This window comes from Coregonus clupeaformis, chromosome 29 (assembly GCF_020615455.1).
Source record: "Coregonus clupeaformis isolate EN_2021a chromosome 29, ASM2061545v1, whole genome shotgun sequence".
Taxonomy (NCBI): domain Eukaryota; kingdom Metazoa; phylum Chordata; class Actinopteri; order Salmoniformes; family Salmonidae; genus Coregonus; species Coregonus clupeaformis.
The window spans coordinates 41998404-42020496 of NC_059220.1; the positions used below are offsets into that span (position 1 = coordinate 41998404).

The following is a 22093-nucleotide window of genomic DNA, read 5'->3' on the forward strand; positions in this document are numbered from 1 at the left end:
GCTACTAACCTGTAGCATGGGGGAGGCGGTCTCCTCGCCCTCGTCCTCCGTGCCCTTGTGCATGCGGAAAGCCTCGTCCTCGCCCTCGTCCAATGGGATGCTGCGCAGGCGTGCCAGGAAGTGGTTGAAGATCATGTCAGTGCTGAGCACGTCTTCGCTGAACCAGACCATGCCACAACGAGACACAGTGGCCAGGGTGGCATACTTCAGATCCTGCACCTCGAACATGATGCGCACCTACGACCACATTACGGAGTTAGGAGAGTAATGCTAAATGATGTCACAGGGTTGCATTCCCAGGTGAAATATTAAAAAGGTAAAAGAACAAAACTTAACATTTCAACTTTTGAATGGTATTCCCCTTTGGATTAAAAGACAATGGACTTCCATTAAAAAGATGTGTGGCTTCGAGGGACACAACATACGTTTGGTGGCAGGCTGAGACGCTCTCCGTTGGGCAGGGTGAGCAACTTGTTGTCGTCCAGCACAGAGTTGAGATTCTCTACCCACTCGGGGTCCACGTCACCATCGAAGATGATCCACTGGCGTTTCTGCAACTCGCCTCTCACGTTGTCAATGATCCTGGGATGGAAAAAAACACCATTGATTAATTAATTGATTGGATTTATACATACAAAAATAGATTTGAGTGTAATCAGCCTAACAATGGTAAGAGAGCCCATGTGAGGATATGACAGAACTGAAGTGACTTGGTGTACAGAGAGAACAAGCGAGGACCTAGTACCAAACCCTGGGGGACACCAGTAGTGTCGCGAGACAATGTATATTCAAGCCAACTCCTAACACCTACTTCCTGAGAACATGTGTGAAGAGCCCATCGGTCCACTCGCGGGTGTTGGGGTCCAGGGTTCCGTACAGGTGGTCCTTACTGATGGCCTTGGGGTCGATGATGTGGGCCACGCCCTCCATTCCCTCCAGGCGCTCCAGGGCCTTGAGCAGCACCCTCCAGGCCATGGTCTTGCCACTGCCAGAGGGCCCCACCATCATCAGGCCGTGGTTGATCTGGGTGATCTGGTACAGTTGGAGCACCTGGAATGATATGATATGGTTGAATATTACTGAATATACATGCAGACTTGACACTTAGCCAACATCTCTAGTATGAAGACTTTAGATCAAGCAGTACACAGCTTGGGGGTGCAGATAAACTTGGTTTGAAATTCAGATATTTTAATCAACGTAAAGTTTGCACCAAAAGTTCCAAGGGAATGACATTCCAGAGTTGGAAGTAGTATCGATTTTGTCATAGATGGAACAACTAAGGTACATTTGTCATCAACATGAAGGATGGTTTTGCCAAGCTCCGCATCTATGGCTCTGGGTGAAACCATACAGAATTAATAAATGGGGACTTTATTGACCAGAGCTGCATTAAGTACCTTCTCCACCCACATACTGCCCACGTCGTCTCCGTCTCCGTAGGTGAGGAACATCTCGGCGCAGACTTTGCGGAGCTCCTCGCGCAGCGCCGTCATCTCGCCACGCATGTACTGCACGCCGGGGAATACGTCCGACAGCAGGCTGAACAGCAGGGGGATGTCCTCAGCCACCAGCTTGGGCACCATGGTCTCACACACACTCTGGATCAGGATCTGAACACAGACAGGGACACACAGAGCTTAGGAGACATCCCTTCTAGATAACAGAAAATCAATGCCAGGCAAGCACTATTGGCAGTCCTATTTATCTTTACATTAGGTGGCATGGTCTCGCCTGACCCAGTGTAAAAATATGCTCAAGGGATTAGTTGGTGGACATACTACTAGAAGTCTAGTGTGTCTATATATTTTGTAAGTACAGTATTTATTATCCAAGAGAGAAAACTAATGCCGCCACAGATACTTCAGTTCCTTTACCTCCTGTTCCGGGAGGTTCTCTGCGATCTCGTTCTCGTCCACGTTCTCGCCGCGCTCGCGCTTATCCTTCTTGATCCTCTGGATGCGCTCCCGCTTCACGTTGCCGGCGCTGACCAACACGCTCTTAAGGGCTCGCAGGCCAAAGTCGTAGTGACTCTGGGAGGACAGCTGCTCATCACACAGCCTGCAGGTGCACAGAGAAAAAATGTTTTTCAGTCAATGAGAAGGAACACCAAAGAAATAGAGTGGAGCATTGGGTGGTAGTATTGTTGGCATGCATGACAGATTTCCAATGATTTGATCTAACGGTTCTCAAATGTTGTTGGAAATGTCCAAACACATTACTTATCAGATTCAGTCACTTGCAGCAAAAACGATATCACAGCTTATAAGGAGATTCCATTGGGATAGATATCCTTCCACAACTGACTCTCCCAGCGAGAAGAAATAAGCTGCAAATGACTTGAAAGTAATCTCATGAATTTATTAACGTGTCACTATCAACTAATGACAAATGCCCCATCGCCGCCATTCGAACAACTCTTCCCTCCCCCCCCGAGCCTCAATACCTGGCCTGGTTGTGTACAGTACATACTTGAAGAAGGGCACGATCTTCTTGGCCAGGATCTCGGCAGTGCGGAAGCCCTGGGAGTAGAGCATGACCTGGGCAATGAGCTGGCGGTCGGGCTTAGTCATGGCCAGGGAGCGGAACAGCTTCTTCAGATTGTCGGGCAGGTTGGAGCGGCCGGCGTAGCCGGGGTTCATGGTGATGAAGATGGCCATGTCGGGGCTCACCTTCACCTGCTTGTTGAGCAGCTCGCAGGAGATGGCAGCGCCTTAGGAAGGGGGAAAACAGTGACTTTGTAGAACTTACGTTCTTAAGTGCAACGCTATATGAAGACATGTTTGGTTTGTAATGAACAATGTGATATTGTCAGCAGTCATTCGACATTGGTCTGATGTATTTTATAACATATAGGGCCTCCCAGACCAAGACTAAGCACTTTCAATGGCCATTCGAAGAAGCTTTCAATGAGAGGCTGTGGAGACACATACTGCGGTCTCGGTTGGGGTTGCTGTGCTCCCTTAGGGCCACCTGGATGAACTGGACCTGCTGGGAGACGGCCGACAGCATCCTTTCCTCCAGACGATTGAACTCGTCGAAGCAGCCCCAGGCGCCTACCTGGCACAAGCCCACAAAGATACGACCCATCGCCTGCAGACAACAGAGAAACAGGTCTCTTAAAAGAGGTTTCTCGCATTCTGAAAATAACTCATGAATATAACATTAAACCAAGATCAGCCTTTTTTTAGTGTGAAGTATCAGTCAGTATTAGCGTACCTGGAAGTCAAAGGTCTCGTCACAGTTGAAGACCAGGACAAAGCGTCCCAGCTGGTGACCCAGAGCCTTCACCGACTCAGTCTTTCCAGTTCCGGCGGGCCCTGGAAATAACAGCGAAAAAAATAATCACCAGAGGAAGAGGATATGATTGCAACTCAGTTTGCCTTTTAGAATTTAAACTACTTTGTTGGCTATGTAGAGTCTAGAGTGGCATGTAGTTCTTGGAGCATACCGAAGGGGGCTCCACCGAACCTGGCCTCCAGGGCCTGGGTCATAGTCAGATAGCAGCGGTCGGTAAGGGGGGTCTGGACCAACTTGTCCTGGACTCCCAGGTACTCAAATCCATAGTTGAACTTGGCATTGGCCATCTGGATGGACAGCTGCTGCAGAACGTCTGTCTGCTTTGGGTCGAAGTAGAAGCGCATCTGGCTGAGCCACTCGAACGACTTGGGGTTGTCGATCTTGTTCTTGATCAGTTGCCTGGTCACGTCCCTCTGGTGGACCAGCTCAGTGATCTATAGGGATGGAGCACAAAGAAACTCGTCCAAACCAACTGGTCCAAACTAACTTGCCAAAGCAAAGAAATAGAACGAATAGAAGTCAATGATGGCATAATGGGTGGACTGGCGGCCAAGCAGGAAGTAAAAGAAGGAGTTAAAAGCAGGAAGTGTACCCATCTATCTGTGCTGTGATTTGTTGAATCAACTCAACTGACATTACAAAAAATACAAGCGTCACATCAGTTAGCATCATTTGAATTAACATTCTACATTACCATGGAAATTATTGCGTCACAATATCAGGCAGCCATTGCGAGTGTACCCATGAGTTTACTTGTCAAATTGCCAGGGTTAGAGGTTCTAAGCGGTTCCGCTCGATTCATTCTATTTCTATGGGCCAAAGTAACTCGTCCAAGCTAACGTGTTCAGAATGTTTGACAATGTAGCATTTTGCACTCACCAGATGTTCCAGCTTCCTCCTGCGGAGTGGAGGCTGCTCCATCAGTACGGTGTCAGCCAGCACATTCAGGGTAGCCTCCACGTTGGTCAGCACGCTTGATATGGGCGACATGTCTCCGCCCCCCGAGATTGTGGTCAGAGCAGCATCCACTTTCTCCGACCAGTCGATCTGAGCCGACAGCACCACCAGCTGAGCCTGGAGTTAGTAAAGAGAAGAGAAAGAAAGAAAGAGGAAGAGAGAGTTCAAGTGGTTCCAAGATTCACAGATCTAGAATAACCATGGACGCGCTTTGTGGGGGATATTGGTTGGAATACAATTTTTCATGGATCCTCTTTGGGGCCTACTGGCTGATTTACTTTCTCATAACCACTTTGTGACCTATGTATTTGTGAAAAGGGCCATATAAATAAAATGTGATTGAATGGTGGTCTTGTGCAGCGTAGTCTCGGAAACCCAGACCCTAAGCAACAGCAGTGACTAGGGTCTGGGATTAAGGACGGACTCTCTTGGTAACTTCGAAAAGGGAAAATAAATTGTTCCGGGGAGGGTCCTCTTCAGACAACTCACAACAAATCACGAGGCAGACATGCCAGATTGTCGAAATTCTAAACCAAAGTTTGCAGGTAAAACTTTCGCAGTGGTTTTAGTGAAGGTAGTTGATGCAAACTAGCTACTTGTGAAATGCGCTCATTAAAAAAAACATCTGGATCTCCATCTTGCTAGCTACTATTTTGTATCTGGGGGATGTGGGAAACAAGTCGATAAGGCAGCTCTATGCCAAACTGACGTTGTATCTGTACAGATGTGTAAACCAGAACATTGGGAGGCAACCAGTCTGTCTAGAGAGACTATGTACAGCATATCCTTAAATAGTCAGACGTGGTCAATTTCTATTGAGTCATTGCTGACTCAAGAACATGATTTGGTGAATAACATGACAAATCAAATTGCATTTGGTAAGTGACCAAACAAACAAAATGGGAACCACAGGATGTACAACAGCTCACTGTGACGTTCTGTACCTGGTATCGGTCGATCCAGTCGATGTAAGTGCCGAGTTCGATGGTGTTGCCCTTGTTGAAGCCGCCCACCTCAGTGACGGACTCGGCCAGCAGCTTGGCTAGAGTGACCCGCATCTCCTTCTCCACCAGGGTCAGCCAGTCGTTGATCTTGGGGTGCTCTATGAGGTCCACGGGGGACTTGTAGAGGATCTCCTCGCCCTCGCGGGACGAGATACCCAGCACTACCGTATTTTCCTCATTCAGCAGGATGCTGGAGACGCCGGCAAACATCTTCTTGAAGTGCTTCTGCAGCTTGGCCACGTTCTTGCTGTTTCCGATGATCTCCAGTAAGTCTTCGTCACCAACGAAGTAGAACCTGGCAGAGAGAAATTTTGTATCCTTACAAGGGCCAATGCAGCCATTTTTATCTCAATATCAAATCATGTCTGGGTAACAATTAAGTACCTTAATGTGATCGTTTTCAATAAAACAATTGTCAAAAATAAACAAAAAAAGCTTCTTAGCAAAGGGCAATTTCTCATGCAAGAATTTTGCTAAGACTGTCTGGGAATGGTCTGAGTGGGGAGGGGAAAACTGAAAATGATCTGTTATTGGCAGAGAGGTTTGGAACTCTCAGGTGATGTCACCATGGAAGGCCAAAACTGCATATGACCAAAACAGGCTGATATTTCAGGCTCTTTTCAAACAGCTCTTACACGAAAAGGCAATTATAATTTTCACAGTATTATTCCAACCTCAGTGTGGATATATATACAGTACCAGTCAAAAGTTTGGACACACCTACTCATTCAAGGGTTTTTCTTTATTTTTACTATTTTCTACATTGTAGAATAATAGTGAAGACATCAAAACTATGAAATAACACATATGGAATCATGTAGTAACCAAAAAAAGTGTTAAACAAATCAAAATATATTTTTGATGAGATTCTTCAAAGTAGCCACCCTTTGCCTTGATGACAGCTTTGCACACTCTTGGCATTCTCTCAACCAGCTTCATGAGGTAGTCACCTGGAATGCATTTCAATTAACTGGTGTGCCTTGTTAAAAGTTAATTTGTGGAATTTCTTTCCTTCTTAATGTGTTTGAGCCAATCAGTTGTGTTCTGACAAGGTAGGGGTGGGTATACAGAAGATAGCCCTATTTGGTAAAAGACCAAGTCCATATTATGGCAAGATCAGCTCAAATAAGCAAAGAGAAACGACAGTCCATCATTACTTTAAGACATGAAGGTCAGTCAATACGGAAAATTAAGAACCGTCTCTCATGAGGACCGCCACAGGAAAGGAAGACCCAGAGTTACCTCTGCTGCAGAGGATACGTTCATTAGAGTTACCAGCCTCAGATTGCAGCCCAAATAAATGCTTCAAAGAGTTCAAGTAACAGACACATCTCAGCATCAACTGTTCAAAGGAGACTGCGTGAATAAGGCCTTCATGGTCGAATTGCTGCAAAGAAACCACTACTAAAGGACATCAATAAGAAGAAGAGACTTGCTTGGGCCAAGAAACACGAGCAATGGACATTAGACCGGTGGAAATCTGTCCTTTGGTCTGGAGTCCAAATTTGAGATTTTTGGTTCCAACTGCCATGTCATTGTGAGACGCAGAGTTGGTGAACAGATGATCTCCACATGTGTGGTTCCCACCGTGAAGCATGGAGGAGGTGGTGTGATGGTGTGGGGATGCTTTGCTGGTGACACTGTCTGTGATTTATTTAGAATTCAAGGCACACTTAACCAGCATGGCTACCACAGCATTCTGCAGCGATATGCCGTCCCATCTCGTTTGCGCTTAGTGGGACTATCATTTGTTTTTCAACAGGACAATGACCCAAAACACCTCCAGGCTGTGTAAGGGCTATTTGACCAAGAAGGAGAGTGTTGGAGTGCTGCATCAGATGACCTGGCCTCCATAATCACCCGACCTCAACCCAATTGAGATGGTTTGGGATGAGTTGGACCGCAGAGTGTAGGAAAAGCAGCCAACAAGTGCTCAGCATATGTGGGAACTCCTTCAAGACAGTTGGAAAAGCATTCCAGGTGAAGCTGGTTGAGAGAATGCCAAGAGTGTGCAAAGCTGTCGTCAAGGCAAAGGGTGGCTACTTTGAAGAATCTAAAAGATATTTTGATTTGTTTAACACTTTTTTGGTTACTACATGATTCCATATGTGTTATTTCAAAGTCACTTTTGAAAGTGTCTCCAGGACTGACTACGTCACCATACAACATAATAGAATCAGTCAGATGCCCCTTTATAGAGACATGGATCACGTCTTACCTGGGGAATGAGGACCTCTCCCTCTCCAGGTACTCTCCCAGGGCCTTCTGGATCTTGCCCAGCAGGTCGGCCAGCCTCTCCAGAGACCTCTGCACCCCCTGGATGTTCAGCACGTCCATCACCAGAGGAGACTTGGTCACCTTCTTCATCAGAGCCAGGAACTCTGTGCTGATGCTATAAAGGAGAGTTGAATAATGGCAGTGAGTAATGTTCTTTCTCCAATGGTAAAAGGTAATCACGATCTTTACAAAGTCCTCTTCACCATAGACAAGGTTATTTGGCCTATTCCCAAATCGTAGGTGACAAGGGGAAATCTCAAAAGTTTTTCCTTGATTCCTTGCCTCCTTCACAAAATGCATTGGAGAAGATCAAAACGGAGGAACTGCGGATCTTACCTCGAGAACCTCTGGGTCTCCACAGGCAACAGGTGTTTGATGTCAGCGCTGCCAGTGAAGATGCCCTCCAGATAGACCCAGCGGCGTTGGACGTCGATCCACACGTCAAACAGGGCCATGATCCGGTTCAGCTTGTCCTCCCAGCTCAGAGCATCCTCCTCAAACACCTGATGGCACATCACAGCAGGAACCATTGACGCCTTATGGAGACTAGGAATATACCATGTACATTCTTATACTATCCTGCACGAACCAGAGATGGAGTCAAGACCAAGACCAGTCTAGAACCCTTGAGATCCAGGCCCAACCTCTTAAGAACCAGATCACGAGACCTTATTTATGTGGTGTAAAGACTACAAGATCAAGTCTCCATCTCTGGTAAGAACACGTTTGAATTGAAACAACCACCTACCTTGTAGTAAGGCGACAGCTTCATGGCCGACACGCTGTTGATGTGCTCCTTGACCTTGTTGAAGAGGTCGTCCCAGCCGCGGATCAGACGGCACTTGTTCTGGTAGTTGATCAGGTCCAGCTCATAGGCGTTCCAGACCTCACGGATCTGTTGTGGACCAATGAAAAAAAGAATACATCCTCAGCATGCCACTTACTTTGTCTTGTGACTTTGTCACACAAAATTGAAAAGACGATCAATATGGTTGAAAGGCAGTGCACTGATATTTTATTTTCTCTATGGACATAAATTACGAGCTACTTTTTTGTTGTAGTAATTGCACTGCAGGGAAAAATTACATCTTTGTGGAGTTGAATGTTGTGGTTACCTGTTTGAGGAATTCCTCCAGGGCCATCTCTCCCTGGGCCACCAGCAGCACATCCCTCACCACCATGTCGTTCTTCTGCAGGTCCACGTCCCAGATCTGTCCCAGGGTCAGCTCCGACAGCACCCAGTTCACGTGCAGACGCTTCATCAGCTGCTTCCAGTGGCGGTCCTTCAGGGCCTCTGACTTCAGCTCGATCACCAGCATGTTGATCTGAGAGATGAGATAAGAACAGTTGAGCGTTAGGACGGGACAGTTTGTTTGAGCATTTTGTTAACGTCATCAGGACGTTTTTCAACATGAACATGTACACAGTCCTTGCCCAAGCTTTGCCCATCTTAGATGAAAGTCAACCAGGCATGTTCAATCCTTTGTCGCAAGTAAATACTTTTCAATTGCAATAATGCCATTTTTAGATCAAATATTATTGAGAGAGATATGGGGTCTTACCTTCATGTAACCCTTGAGAAGCCTCTGGACGTGCTCGTAGGATGCATACTGCCTCAGTCGAGCTGGGAAGTTCTTCAGCTGGTTTAGAAGGCCGTCCAAACTCTGACGCAGCTACAATCACAAATAAAGAGGCACATTAGACTTGATCCTAAACAGAAATGGTCTTTAGTGACAAGTCTAGCAGTTTAATATGAGAAGAAAAATAATGGAATCTTACCTTGCGTGGTTGAACAGAGACCCAGGGCTGCTCCTTTGCCTGGTCGATCTGCTCCCACACCTTGGACAGCTCAGACCACACCCCCTTCAGGTCCTGCAGCTCCTCCAGAGCCACCTACAGCACATAGAAATAGACTTAGAACATATCACGCTTATATAAAATGCTATGCTACAACACTGCAGAGGAGCATCTGTGAACATCTTGTCGGGAAGTGAAATGTTTGTATCGACAGATATACCAGGACCCCAGGCACAAAGAGGCAAGGAGACCATCGATACCATATGCCGATCTGCTCTTGCACTGACTAATGAACAGTCCATCCGGAGTAGCGGCTGGCTGCAGATACCATTCAGTACTGGAAAGTGAACACCTCTAGTTTAAAAAGGCAATGGAGAGGTGTTATAACCATACCTGAACTCTCTCCTCGCTGCCGCTCAACAGGCCGGTGTCGGTCAGCTCCAGGGCCTCTTTGGCGCGGGAACACTTATCCCTGTCGTCCTTCAGCCGGCCAAACTTTCCCTCGTAGATGGTGAGAGACTGGAGGGCATCCTCTGGACGCAGGCCACCCTATGGAATAACAGATCTATGATCAGCTTATACCCTCTCCGAAATCCCAACACTAACCGGGAGGGAGAACGAAAACTGACCTAAGATCAGTGTCAAGGTGCGAAAATGCATATGAACGATTTATGCAAAGATCACATTCACTTCGATAAAATGAAACAAAGCCATCCTACACGTCACAATCATTCCCAAAAATGTATCTTTCTTAAATAATTGTCTCTTACAGCCACTGGTTTGGTCTTCTCCCAGTCAGCGAGGAGATCGATGGTGCGACCCTCCACGGCTTTGTCTTCCTGGACGATCTTCATCTGCAGGTTGGCCACCTGCTGCTGTATGGCCGTGTCCTTGCGCTTCATGATGTCGCTGAAGGCACCCCACTCGCCCTCGATGTTGTCAATGTATAGCCACGTTGGCGGGAACTGGAAGCGCTGCTTCTCGAGAAGCCGCTGACCGTTGCGGAAAAGCTGTGAAGAAAAAAAGTCCAGATTTAAAATCCATCCATCTTTTCACCCATGACAACGATTTGAGGTCCTATGAAAGCGGTTTTAACAGTACGTACATCCACATTCTTCTCAAACTGCTTGATCTTGCGTTTGAGCGTCTGGACGTAGGTGATGAAAGTCACAGCGTCCGAAGTGCTGGCCGTGTCCACGGAGTGCTGCTCCAGCTCTTGGCGGGACTGGGGTGAAACATGAAAACAGGTTGAAATCAGATAGAGTCCAATGGTCTGTTCCAGCCACACTAACATAACTTAGACTGAAGCAATGTAATGGGCATGCATTCTAAGTGGTATGCTAGTATGGATATTGGAAAATATAGCGAGAGACTACGATGAAAACTGTTTCTCTTGGCAGACAGGAGAGGGCTTACCTTGGAGATCTGGGAGTGGAAGTCCTGCATGTTGTTGCCCAGCATCTGGCCGAACCTGCTGAGAACCTCTTTGTGCCAGGAGTCATACTTCAGGTTCACCTTGGACTGGACCTGGAGTTTAACCAATCATCACATTTCTAGGCGTCATTACATGAAAAGAACGGCATAAACAAGGTGCTCTACAACTCTACTGCTCTACAACTCTACTGCTGAACAGTCAGACCCTTTACCTTGCCATAGTCGATGACCACGGGCCCAAATTCCTTCCTGGTCTCGGCGTTGTCGAAGGTCCCCCTGGCTTTGCGGATTTGGACTAGCAGGGCCTGCCACTTGGTCAGGTCCTCCCCCAGGCGGTTGTATATGTTCTCCGCCTGCATGTCCCACAGGCACTGGTACTGCAGCCACACCTATACAACAGACATCCGAGACACGTGGGTGAGTGATAGAACCCATTGCTGTAGTACACTCCATCTTGGGACGAATCTCAATAATCGTTCCTTGATTCCTCGTGTTCAAAACACATTGGCGGACAAAGTACGAGGTGAGGAACCAAGGAAAGAATTGAGAAAGAGTCCAGTAGGGTGCTTCAAATCATTGATTGGGGCATGCGTACCTTGACGTACCGCTCCACTTCATTGACGTTGTCCTTGACTGAGTTGTAGGCCTCCTCCAGGGCAGCCGGTCCGTCTGGCATTCTAGTCAGGGCGTTCCTGTAGAATTTCTCCTCTTCAGACAGCTCGTAGTGGATGCCCACCTAGGGGCCAGGAAAGTACATCAATACATCAACTCCGCAACCTATACCAGACACCCATGTACTTGTATCCAGTATGCTTGGTGATAGCATTGAATTCAATACTAGCCTGCTAAAGACGCTAGCTAGGTGGTAGCATTGAATTTAACATATAAAAGTGCTCTGCAGGGCCTCCAGACCTGGTATCTCTGGCTCTGGATCCTGGGAAGAGAGAGGATGACCATCTTCCAGGCAAACATCTCCTGGTAGAGCTTGTAGCGGCAGTCTTCGATGGGCGGGTTCAGGAAGATCACTTGGTTGGTGATCCTCAGCTCGTGCACAACATTCTGTGAAGTACAGGAAGCAAAATAAGTTTCCTAAACTGCAATTTGTGCCTTATCAATGAATCCTCCTACTGCAGTCTTGGACCCTAACCTTGATCTTGGGCTCCCCGCCAGGCTTGTGGCTGACTTGTGGGGCCTCGGTGTCCATGTCCACGTCAGCCTTGTCCTCCATCTGGCCCCGGAGAACCTGGGTCCAGGCCCTTAGCCCGGCCTGCAGACGCACCCCGAGGATCCTCTCAATCTACAAACAAGGAAAGGCAAACATTTTAATTAATACAAAACGTATTCAATAAACCACCTTATTCACCAGAGAAGGGACCAGCAGGAATGTTAAAGGTGCTGGTATTTCTGGCCCCTACTGGTCATATTCCAGATTATCCAAACTATCCTGCTCGAAGGACCATGAAAAATAGTTCCAACTTGTAAATAGTGGACTGTGCCGGTTTACATAGGAACAAAATCATCTCGGGTCCCCAGTTAGAGGGACATTGACCAGCAAGACACTGGGTAACAGTACCTTCAGAAAACAACACACACAAAACTGGAGGTACATATTAGGGTGCTGAGGGTTGTAAGGGTTTTGTACAGACCTCAATGTCCAGCTTGTTGACCCAGATGGGCAGGTTGGAGTAGGAGTGCAGGTTGAGGTCGTCCACGGCCTTCTGCACACGGTTGAGGATCTCTGTGAAGGTCTTTTGTTCGTACATGCAGGTCTCGAGAGAGCGCACTTCCAGGTCGATCTTCTCCTCGATGAGCAGAAGGTCGTCCACCTTGAAAATAAAGGGGTCACGACACTCAGACACGAATCATATACATTTAGGGGGGAATGCGAACATTAGATCTGCTCGCGCAACTCAGACTTTCGCAGAGGTCTTGCATTGATGTCAACTGCAGGCATACAATTCAAATTTTAAGGTGAGGTGAGATCCCACCTTATGGTTCTAAAACACTGACCTTTTCCTGGAAATTGAAGACCGTCTCGGCCAGGCGCTGGACGTAGGGGTCCAGTTTGTAGGACTCCCAGACCAGGGCGATGCCCTCGGTGACCTGGGCCTGCACCTCCTTCTTCAGGCCGGCCACCAGCAGGGAGATGGAGATGCGCTCTTCCACCTTCTCGCAGGTGCGCTCGTACGTGCGCACGCTCTCGATCAGGGAGATGGCGAACGGGTAGAGCTGGTTGGCCTGGTGCGCCTTGTTGACAATGGCCAGCGGCACGCGGAAGCTCAGCCACTTGAGGTTGCGCACCTCCTTAGAGAGTGTGATGATCTCGGGCAAGAAGTTGACCTTGAGCTTCAGCATGTTTCCTGTGCGACCGCGGGCCCGGCTGGTCTCGATGGTGAAGATGCGGCCCGACACGCCCAGGTTGCGCTGCTGCACCTTACGCGCCCAATCGTCGAAGATCTCCTGGGTGTTGAGCTTGGCGCGGAAGCTGTCGCCGTCCTGCTTCAGCTTGAGGCCCTCCACGTGGTTCTCCCAGCCTTTGCCCAGCACGTCTTCCACGCGCTTCATGTAGGCGGTCAGCTGCCGGTCGATCTGCTTGGCCCAGATGATGGAGCCCGACACCGGAGGCAGGTCGCGCACGTGGCTCATCTTGCACGACTGGCTCTGCGGGTACTGCACCTTGAACTTGTCGTGCAGCGATTCGATGTCGTCCTTGACGCGCTGGATGAGCTGCGTCTGGTACTCGCGGATGGCGCCACGGATGTGGGGGCGCACGAACAGGGCATTGAAGCGCGAGAAGATTCGGAACATCTCGTTGGCGTTCTTGGCCGTGCCCAGTTGGTCGCGGAGGCGGGCGGTGATGCGAGTCTCCACGCGGTCGATGCGCTCATCATAGCGCTTCATGGCTGCCTCCCAGGCCTCCATGCCCTCCTTGGACACATCCAGGCCGTCCACTTCCTTCACGTTCTCGTAGGCCAAGTTCACCTCCTCGATGGCATTGGCGTCTGCTGCGTCGAACAGCACCTCCGCCACCTTCATCTCGGTGGGCTCCACCACCTCGCCTGGGGCGTGCTGGGGCACAGCAGACACCTTAACAAGGCAAGAAGAGAAAGAAAACCTTCAGCAATGACCTATGAGGTTTTTAGTCTAGATATAGGCTTGAGGGCTCTAGCCATTGGCCAATCTCTCTGTCTGTGTCTTACTTGAGGCCTGAGTACACGAACGATGACAGCCCTCAGTTGCTCGTGCTGCCGGCGGAAGCGCCTCATGTGGTCCAGGCGGGCCTGGAGCTTGCGGTGGGCTGGGCTAAGGCGCCACACCATCTTCAGGTTTTCCTCCCTCTTCCTCTTCACAATGTCTCTCAGCAGGACCTGCAGCTTCTCATACTCGTCCTCCCAGGTCTGAAAGACCTCGAAGCAAGCCACCATCACCTGCAATGAGATAAAAATGAGTATCAACTTTTTAACTCATGTCATCTAAATGTTATTAAATCATGTCACCTGATATCATTAAGTCAAGTCATTAACAGTATAACTAAACTCATCAAAATGAAACGTCCTCTCACTGTCAACTGCGTTTATTTTCAACAAACTTAACGTGTAAATATTTGTATGAACATAACAAGATTCAACAACAGACATAAACTGAACAAGTTCCACAGACATGTGACTAACAGAAATTGAATAATGTGTCCCTAAACAAAAGGGGGGTCAAAATCAAAAGTAACAGTTTCTGGTGTGGCCACCAGCTGCATTAAGTACTGCAGTGCATATCCTCCAATGGACTGCACCAGATTTTCCAGTTCTTGCTGTGAGATGTTACCCAACTCTTCCACCAAGGCACCTGCAAGTTACCGGATATTTCTGGGGGGGGAATGGACCTAGCTCTCACCCTCCAATCCAACAGGTCCCAGACGTGCTAAATGGGACTGAGATCCGAGCTCTTCGCTGGCCATGGCAGGACACTGACATTCCTGTCTTGCAGGAAATCACGCACAGAATGAGCAGTATGGCTGGTGGCATTGTCATGCTGGAGGGTCATGTCAGGATGAGCCTGCAGGAAGGGTACCACATGAGGGAGGAGGATGTCTTCCCTGTAACGCACAGCGTTGAGATTGCCTGCAATGACAACAAGCTCAGTCCGATGATGCTGTGACACACCACCCCAGACCATGACGGACCCTCCACCAAATCGATCCCGCTCCAGAGTACAGGCCTCGGTGTAACGCTCATTCCTTCGATGATAAACGCGAATCCGACCATCACCGGTGAGACAAAACCGCGACTCGTCAGTGAAGAGCACTTTTTGCCAGTCCTGTCTGGTCCAGCGACGGTGGGTTTGAGCCCATAGGGGACGTTGTTGCCAGTGATGTCTGGTGAGGACCTGCCTTACAACAGGCCTACAAGCCCTCAGTCCAGCCTCTCTCAGCCTATTGCGGACAGTCTGAGCACTGATGGAGGGATTGTGCATTCCTGGTGTAACTCGGGCAGTTGTTGTTGCCATCCTGTACCTGTCCCGCAGGTGTGATGTTCGGATGTACCGATCCTGTGCAGGTGTTGTTACACGTTGTCTGCCGCTGCGAGGACGATCAGCTGTCCGTCCTGTCTCCCTGTAGCGCTGTCTTAGAAGTCTCACAGTACGGACCTTGAAATGTATTGCCCTGGCCACATCTGCAGTCCTCATGCCTCCTTGCAGCATGCCTAAGGCACGTTCACGCTGATGAGCAGGGACCCTGGGCATCTTTCTTTTGGTGTTTTTCAGAGTCCGTAGAAAGGCCTCTTTAGTGTCCTAAGTTTTCATAACTGTGACCTTAATTGCCTACCGTCTGTAAGCTGTTAGTGTCTTAACGACCGTTCCACAGGTGCATGTTCATTGAACAAGCATGGGAAACAGTGTTTAAACCCTTTACAATGAAGATCTGTGAAGTTATTTGGATTTTTATGAATGATCTTTGAAAGACAGGGTCCTGAAAAAGGGACGTTTCTTTTTTTGCTGAGTTTATATAGGAGAGTACAGGAATGTATGGAGTATTTGTAGCAGCCGCCATTGTAGACTCACCTTCTCAAACTCCTCATAGGCTACGTGCATGAGCTTCCTGGTGCCCAGCACTTTGAGGACCTGGGAGCTGAGGTCTCGGGAGATGGCCTCCACCAACCGCAGGGCCCGCTGGATGGGGTACTTGGTGTTACGGATCTTCCTCAGATGGGTGAAGATGGCCACCAGCGCCTGGCGTATCTTGTCCAGCTCGGTGGCCGACAGCAGATCGTTCAGGGGGAAGTCCTTCATCAGGGGGTTGTAGTCATTCACGGTCTCCACTGCCTGCTTCAGACCTGGGAAATAGATGGGGGGGGAAACATATTAAAGTCATTAAGCCTAATAAAATAATTGCAAGTTCTAAAGTAGTGATGACATTCATAAAGTAGATCATGTATATTGACTGAAGGATTGAGTTACAGGTCTTATTAATTTTTTTTAAATAGAAAAGGGTTCCGATTCATAAAGAGGAATTAAATCTGGTACAAACGTTTGGCGATTGTTCCATGGAACAGAACTCACCGGTGTCAGTGTCGAAACTGACGGTGGCGTGGAACCGCTTGCCGTGCTTCAGGATGTCCAGGGTGAGCAGCACCTCGGGGCTTTCCCTCTTCTCCTGGATGCGGTTCAGGGCGCGCTCCAGGTTCAGCCAGAAGCTGATCTCCTGCAGGGCCGTCCCAGAGGCCGGATCTCGGTCCAGCTTGGTCACCTGACAGGAAGAGGAACGTATTCAAACCAACCATTCAAACTAGCCAGAGTGGACACGAAAACCACATTAAGAGATGCCAAATGCAACCAAAAAGCCAAAGTTGTGTTCAGTCGATGGAAAACGCTTAGAAATGGAGTGAGACGGGGGAGATACTAACTGATTGTGTTTTTCGTTGCAAACGTTTTGCTTGGGTATGGCCTACTACCAAACACTACCTGGCACCCAATTTCTCAGACAAGTAATCGTTTTGACCCTCACCTTCTGGATTTCCCGGATCCAACGGTTGACCCCCGACTGCAGCTGGTTGAGGAAGGTGGGGTCCTCCACCTTGTCGCCGAAGTCGGTGACCTTGGGCTTCTCGCCGCGCCCGTAGCTTGCCTTGGCGATGTTGAGGATGATGGGGTGGATGATGAGGCTGATCTCTGGGATCTCGATGTTCTGCTGCAGGTGGAGCAGGCCCATCTCCAGCTCGGCAATCTTCTTCTCCACAGAGGGAGCCATCTTGTCACCATCCCTGGACCAGAACAAAATGGAGGCATTATTTACCCTCTGGATATAAACAAGATGCACAAAATATGAAAACATAGAACAGTTTTACAAAACTATCATGTTAGTCTACTTAGTTCCAGGATTACCTGTCTGCCTTTCCAGACTCCCGGATATAGGACTTGAAGAAGGGAGCAACGGCATTGCTGATAAAAGAGTGCAGGGTCTCGTAGGGAGAATCCTCGCTCAGAGTCAACACGCGCACCTGGGTCGATATGGGCTTGTCAGCGTCAATCACTCCAGTCCTCTTGATGAAAGCCAGACTGAAAAACAAAGTTGGAAAATGTAATAATCCTTGTATGAATAAACAGGGATTTAGGCTAGTTGATGGATTATTATTAAATGTTGGGAACTATGTTCCATCACAGTTTGATACACAGAAAAAGGTAACAAGCAGGGCAGGCCTATCTAACTGGGAAAAGACACAGTCTATCACTGGTCCATCTCAAAATGGATATCATATGCCATCACAATCTTGAAATGGAAATCACATGGTGATTTTGTAGTCGAGGATGACTCAGGGCTTTAAACAGACTCCAGATAAGATGAGCAGCAGGGTGAACCAAGGATATTGCAGAGCGCATGACGACACACTCAGTATCTGCGCGTGTGCACGGGTACGCGTCTCTCCTACAACATGATAGCGTTCCAACAACTGGGGAGAAGATAAGCTTCTCGCTCCTTGTTGTTGCGGAAGTCGGCCTGATACTGCCGTTTACTTCCTGTATCACGGAGTCGAAAGTTCTTACCTGTTAGACTTGAGCCCATAGTGGATGTCAATGTTGATGTTGTAAGAGATGCACTCCTTCTCTTCCTCTCCTTCATCCCCAACATCCTCTGATGATTTTAAAACAGAATGCCAGTCAGTGAAAGCACATTAGCAAAAAAAATGGTGTATGCATTGAACCTACATTACCTTAAGCAAAAGATTTAGCGACACAAAGATGTAGATATTCCAATAATACAATTCTAAATGTATTCAAATGACAACGGGTAATGTTTGTCATATACAGTGCACATTAGGAGAGTATTCAGACCCCTTCACGGTTTCCACATTTTGTTACGTTACAGCCTTATTCTAAAATGGATTTATCTTTTAATTCTCTCAATCTACACACAATACCCCATTATGACAAACACTACTATTCTAACCGCGACATGGATTGCGGGGATTCCTCAACTCAGGCTGGCCACAAGAACCAAGACACTGGGGTCTCTGCCAAACAGCCCGCCAAAAGATTTAACAACTCCACCGGCGATGACTTCAACAACGCTTCCGAAGTAAGTGTTCTGGACTCCATAGAGTGCATTCGGAAAGTATTCAGACACCTTGACTTTTTACACATTGTTACTTTACAGCCTTATTCTTAAATGGGATTGCATTTTTTTTCCCCTCAATCTACACACAACACCCCATAATGACAAAGCGAAAACAGGTTGACAATTTTTGCAAATGTATCAAAAAAACAAAAAAACTTAAATACCTTCTTTACAGAAGTATTCAGACCCTTTGCTACGAGACTCGAAATTGAGGTCAGGTGCATCCTGTTTCCATTGATCATCCTTGAGATGTTTCTACAACTTGGTTGGACATGATTTTGAAAAGGCACACACCTGTCTATATAAGGTCCCACAGTTGACAGTGCATGTCAGAGCAAAAACCATGCCATGAGGTCGAAGGAATTGTCCGTAGAGCTCCGAGACAGGACTGTGTCGAGGCACATATCTGGGCAAGGGTACCAAAAAACGTCTGCAGCATTGAAGGTCCCCAAGAACACAGTGGCCTTCATCACTCTTAAATGGAAGAAGTTTGAAACCACCAAGACTCTTCCTATCGCTGGCCGCCCGGCCAAACTGAGCAATCCGGGGAGAAGGGCCTTGGTCAGGGAGGTGACCAGTTCCTCTGTGAAGATGGGAGAACCTTCCAGAAGGAAAACAATCTCTGCAGCACTCCATCAAATCAGGCCTTTATGGTAGATTGGCCAGATGGAAGCCACTCCTCTGTAAAAGGCACGACAGCCCGCTTGGAGTTTGCCAAAAGACACTTAAAGGACTCTCAGACCATGAGAAACAAGATTCTATGGTTGGATGAAACCAAGATTGAACTCTTTGGCCTGAATGCCAAGCGTCACATCTGGAGGAAACCTGGCACCATCCCTATGGTGAAGCATGGTGGTGGCAGCATCATGCTGTGGGGATGTTTTTCAGCTGCAGGGAATGGGAGACTAGTCAGGATCAAGGGAAAAATGAACGGAGCTAAGTACAGAGAGATCCTTGATGAAAACCTGCTCCAGAGCGCTCTAGACCTCAGACTGGGGGCAAAGGTTCACCTTCCAACAGGACAACGACCCTAAGCACACAGCCAAAACAACGCAGGAGTGGCTTCGGGAGAAGTCTCTGAATGTCCTTGAGTGGCCCAGCCAGAGCCCGGACTTGAACCCGATCGAACATCTCTGGAGAGACCTGAAAATAGCTGTGCAGCGATGCTCCCCATCCAACCTGACAGAGCTTGAGAGGATCTGCAGAGAAGAAATGGGAGAAACTCCACAAATACAGGTGTGCCAAGCTTGTAGCGTCATACCCAAGAAGACTCCAGGCTGTAATCACTGCCAAATGTGCTTCAACCAAGTACTGAGTAAAGGGTCTGAATACTTATGTAAATGTGATATTTCCATTTGATCTTTCTCATAAATTTGCAAACACTTCTAAAAACCTGTTTTTGCTTTGTTATTATGGGGTAGTGTGTAGATTGAGGGGGAAAAACTATTTAATCAATTTTAGAATAAGGCTGTAACGTAACAAAATGTGGAAAAAGTCAAGGAGTCTGAATACTTTCCGAATGCACTGTACACACACAGACAATAACAAAACAAGTGCCATTTAAGATTAATTTATTGAAACCGTAATATTGAGTGGTTATATTATATCATGGAAGACAATCTTCAAAAAGGTAGTAACCTCAGCAGTGGCGCTTGCTTGTAGAAGCCTATGACTGTGCAATGGAATAGCCTTGTTTTGTTAATTTAGCAGACTAAGACACTCTTATTTCCCGATCCCTTATCACAGTCAAGACATTATTTTATTGTAAAAAAACATGATGTAATATAACAGAATAAAATATAACAGAATAGTGCGAAGTGATGTGCATCTCACGTCTGGGACAGTTATTCTCACAGAGTGATCATTTGAAAATGGGGCTCAATTTGGCAAGTTTACATTTCTCAGGGTTACAAAACTAAATCTGTCTTTTTGAAATGTCAGCTTTAGTATATTCTGCCTGTTCTTTGGAATTGTCTAAATGGATTAACAATTCCACATTGAACACTGCATGAGGATGACAGCCATGATATCCATTTGATGAGTAGGCCTAAGCTTAATTATTCTGATAAATACTCTGTCTTTATCAAACAAATGTTTTTGCATATTTTCAGTGTGGAACCTGTCTATGTTTAGGGGGGTTATAGCCTAGGAAATATATATATTTTTTTTTACTCAGTTGGGGTCTCAATTTACTGTTGCAATTTAGAATAGTAGAATACACAAGGTGCAATTTCGAAATGTGGTTGTGCATCAGCAGTTTCTCTTATGTCAGTCACTGATAGTCACAATTAGCCCATGTCAGAAATTAACTCTAAAACTTTCAATATTTTTACGATATAGCCAATTTTGACTTTGTGTTTGTGCTAACTAGTGACAAACGCAAAGTAGCCTAAACGGAAATTAGACAGGGACTAATAGGGCGGCAGGTAGCTTAGTGGTTAAGAGCGTTGGACCAGTAACCGAAAGGTCGCTGGTTCTAATCCCCAAGCCGACTAGGTGAAAAATCTGTCGATGTGCCCTTGAGCAAGGCACTTAACCCTAATTGCTCCTGTAAGTCGCTCTGGATAAGAGCGTCTGCTAAATGACCATTTTTTATTTTTTTTTTTTATTATTCCGAAACTGCAGCTCGTTGTTGGAACACATATTTCCCTACTTCAGTCAACCAGTCTAATTTGAATGTGATAAAACTCATAATTTGGCAAGGAATGTAGCTTGTGTGTCCAAGAACGCTTGCGAAGCAGACCAGGCCGGGGTTTGAGAAGTCAATGAAAAGAAGTGAAAAAGTATTCCTTAGTTAATTTTCTCAAGCTCTAAAGGCACAACCTAGATTCGAACCAATGTCTTTAGTAGCTTAACATGTTATTAATTCAAAAAGTAACAAACTGACATTTGTCAAAAACAACTTTATATCAAAGGAACGCTAATAAATAAAACCACCCGCTGGCCAGTTGGGGTACCCTGCTGTTCCGTCTTTGGTAAAACTGTCAGTAAACAGCATTTCATTTGACAGGCACGTTAGCTATTAGCTAGCTAGCCCGCGAAGAAGCTATTTATTGCCAACTAGTTAGCTAGCTACTTGAATCAGACTAACCTTTGAGAGTGCGTCTCTCGACCAAAATGGTGTGAATTTGGGGGTCTGAGAGAAACTTTCTCATCTGCTCTATGGAGCTCTTCTCTTCTAGAGCGGTTTCCAAGGAGGTCGGAGCCTCGCCGCCATCTTCCAGGAGCAGGGGGACAAGTTTACGAATATGCTTCTGCAGCACCGCGGCATCAGCAACCGTTTGGACGGCAGCTGACACCTCAATGGTGCCGGAGGTATCGTCGCCCACGCCGCCGTCGGACATTTTCCGGAACAACGATCGGTCGTGTAGACTCAACAGTGGACAAAATAGATGTCAAAGCACATCCACAGGTGCTGTGTCAGTGGGACTGTAATCGATGGCAGCTACTCCTTCAAAGGTATTAATACAGTGCATGCTGGTACTTGTAGTACCGGAGGACGAATATTGAAGAGATAAATCGACGGCTATGTCCGATAAGAGTACTTCGCTACCCACAATGCAATTTAGACGGTCAAAGGGGAAATGGGAGTTGGCTGATGGGAAAGGTTAAACCACAGATAGAACAATGAGACAGATATTTCACCGGATGTATAAATGTGAAGCATCCGCTTGGCGTTTCCACTCACTACCAAATATGGTAGTGAGAGGAAGCCCAG

General features: G+C 47.3%; 1 protein-coding gene and 1 non-coding gene across 2 annotated transcripts in view; both read right to left on the minus strand.

Moving 5' to 3' along the window:
- Window positions 1-21851, minus strand: part of dync1h1 (dynein, cytoplasmic 1, heavy chain 1) — a 53746-nt gene extending 31895 nt beyond the window's left edge. Inside the window, exons 1-34 of the mRNA XM_041855583.2 lie at window positions 21467-21851; window positions 17805-17892; window positions 17145-17318; window positions 16768-17023; window positions 16323-16509; window positions 15825-16096; window positions 13970-14197; window positions 12780-13856; window positions 12416-12595; window positions 11917-12066; window positions 11682-11828; window positions 11365-11505; window positions 10982-11158; window positions 10752-10862; window positions 10441-10560; window positions 10106-10345; window positions 9729-9884; window positions 9318-9431; window positions 9101-9211; window positions 8654-8863; window positions 8287-8433; window positions 7875-8041; window positions 7480-7653; window positions 5202-5556; window positions 4180-4374; window positions 3452-3734; window positions 3220-3320; window positions 2934-3093; window positions 2473-2713; window positions 1878-2061; window positions 1401-1613; window positions 812-1050; window positions 426-582; window positions 10-237 (exon numbers count right to left, since the gene is read on the minus strand). Coding sequence (XP_041711517.2) covers window positions 10-237; window positions 426-582; window positions 812-1050; window positions 1401-1613; window positions 1878-2061; window positions 2473-2713; window positions 2934-3093; window positions 3220-3320; window positions 3452-3734; window positions 4180-4374; window positions 5202-5556; window positions 7480-7653; window positions 7875-8041; window positions 8287-8433; window positions 8654-8863; window positions 9101-9211; window positions 9318-9431; window positions 9729-9884; window positions 10106-10345; window positions 10441-10560; window positions 10752-10862; window positions 10982-11158; window positions 11365-11505; window positions 11682-11828; window positions 11917-12066; window positions 12416-12595; window positions 12780-13856; window positions 13970-14197; window positions 15825-16096; window positions 16323-16509; window positions 16768-17023; window positions 17145-17318; window positions 17805-17892; window positions 21467-21719 — 7236 coding nt within the window. The 5' untranslated portion in view covers window positions 21720-21851. The remainder of the gene's footprint in view (window positions 1-9; window positions 238-425; window positions 583-811; window positions 1051-1400; window positions 1614-1877; window positions 2062-2472; window positions 2714-2933; window positions 3094-3219; window positions 3321-3451; window positions 3735-4179; window positions 4375-5201; window positions 5557-7479; window positions 7654-7874; window positions 8042-8286; window positions 8434-8653; window positions 8864-9100; window positions 9212-9317; window positions 9432-9728; window positions 9885-10105; window positions 10346-10440; window positions 10561-10751; window positions 10863-10981; window positions 11159-11364; window positions 11506-11681; window positions 11829-11916; window positions 12067-12415; window positions 12596-12779; window positions 13857-13969; window positions 14198-15824; window positions 16097-16322; window positions 16510-16767; window positions 17024-17144; window positions 17319-17804; window positions 17893-21466) is intronic.
- Window positions 9536-9674, minus strand: LOC121545239. Its single transcript, XR_005996234.1, has one exon. It is a non-coding gene; the product is annotated as a small nucleolar RNA SNORA8 (small nucleolar RNA).
- Window positions 21852-22093: the final 242 nt, after the last annotated feature.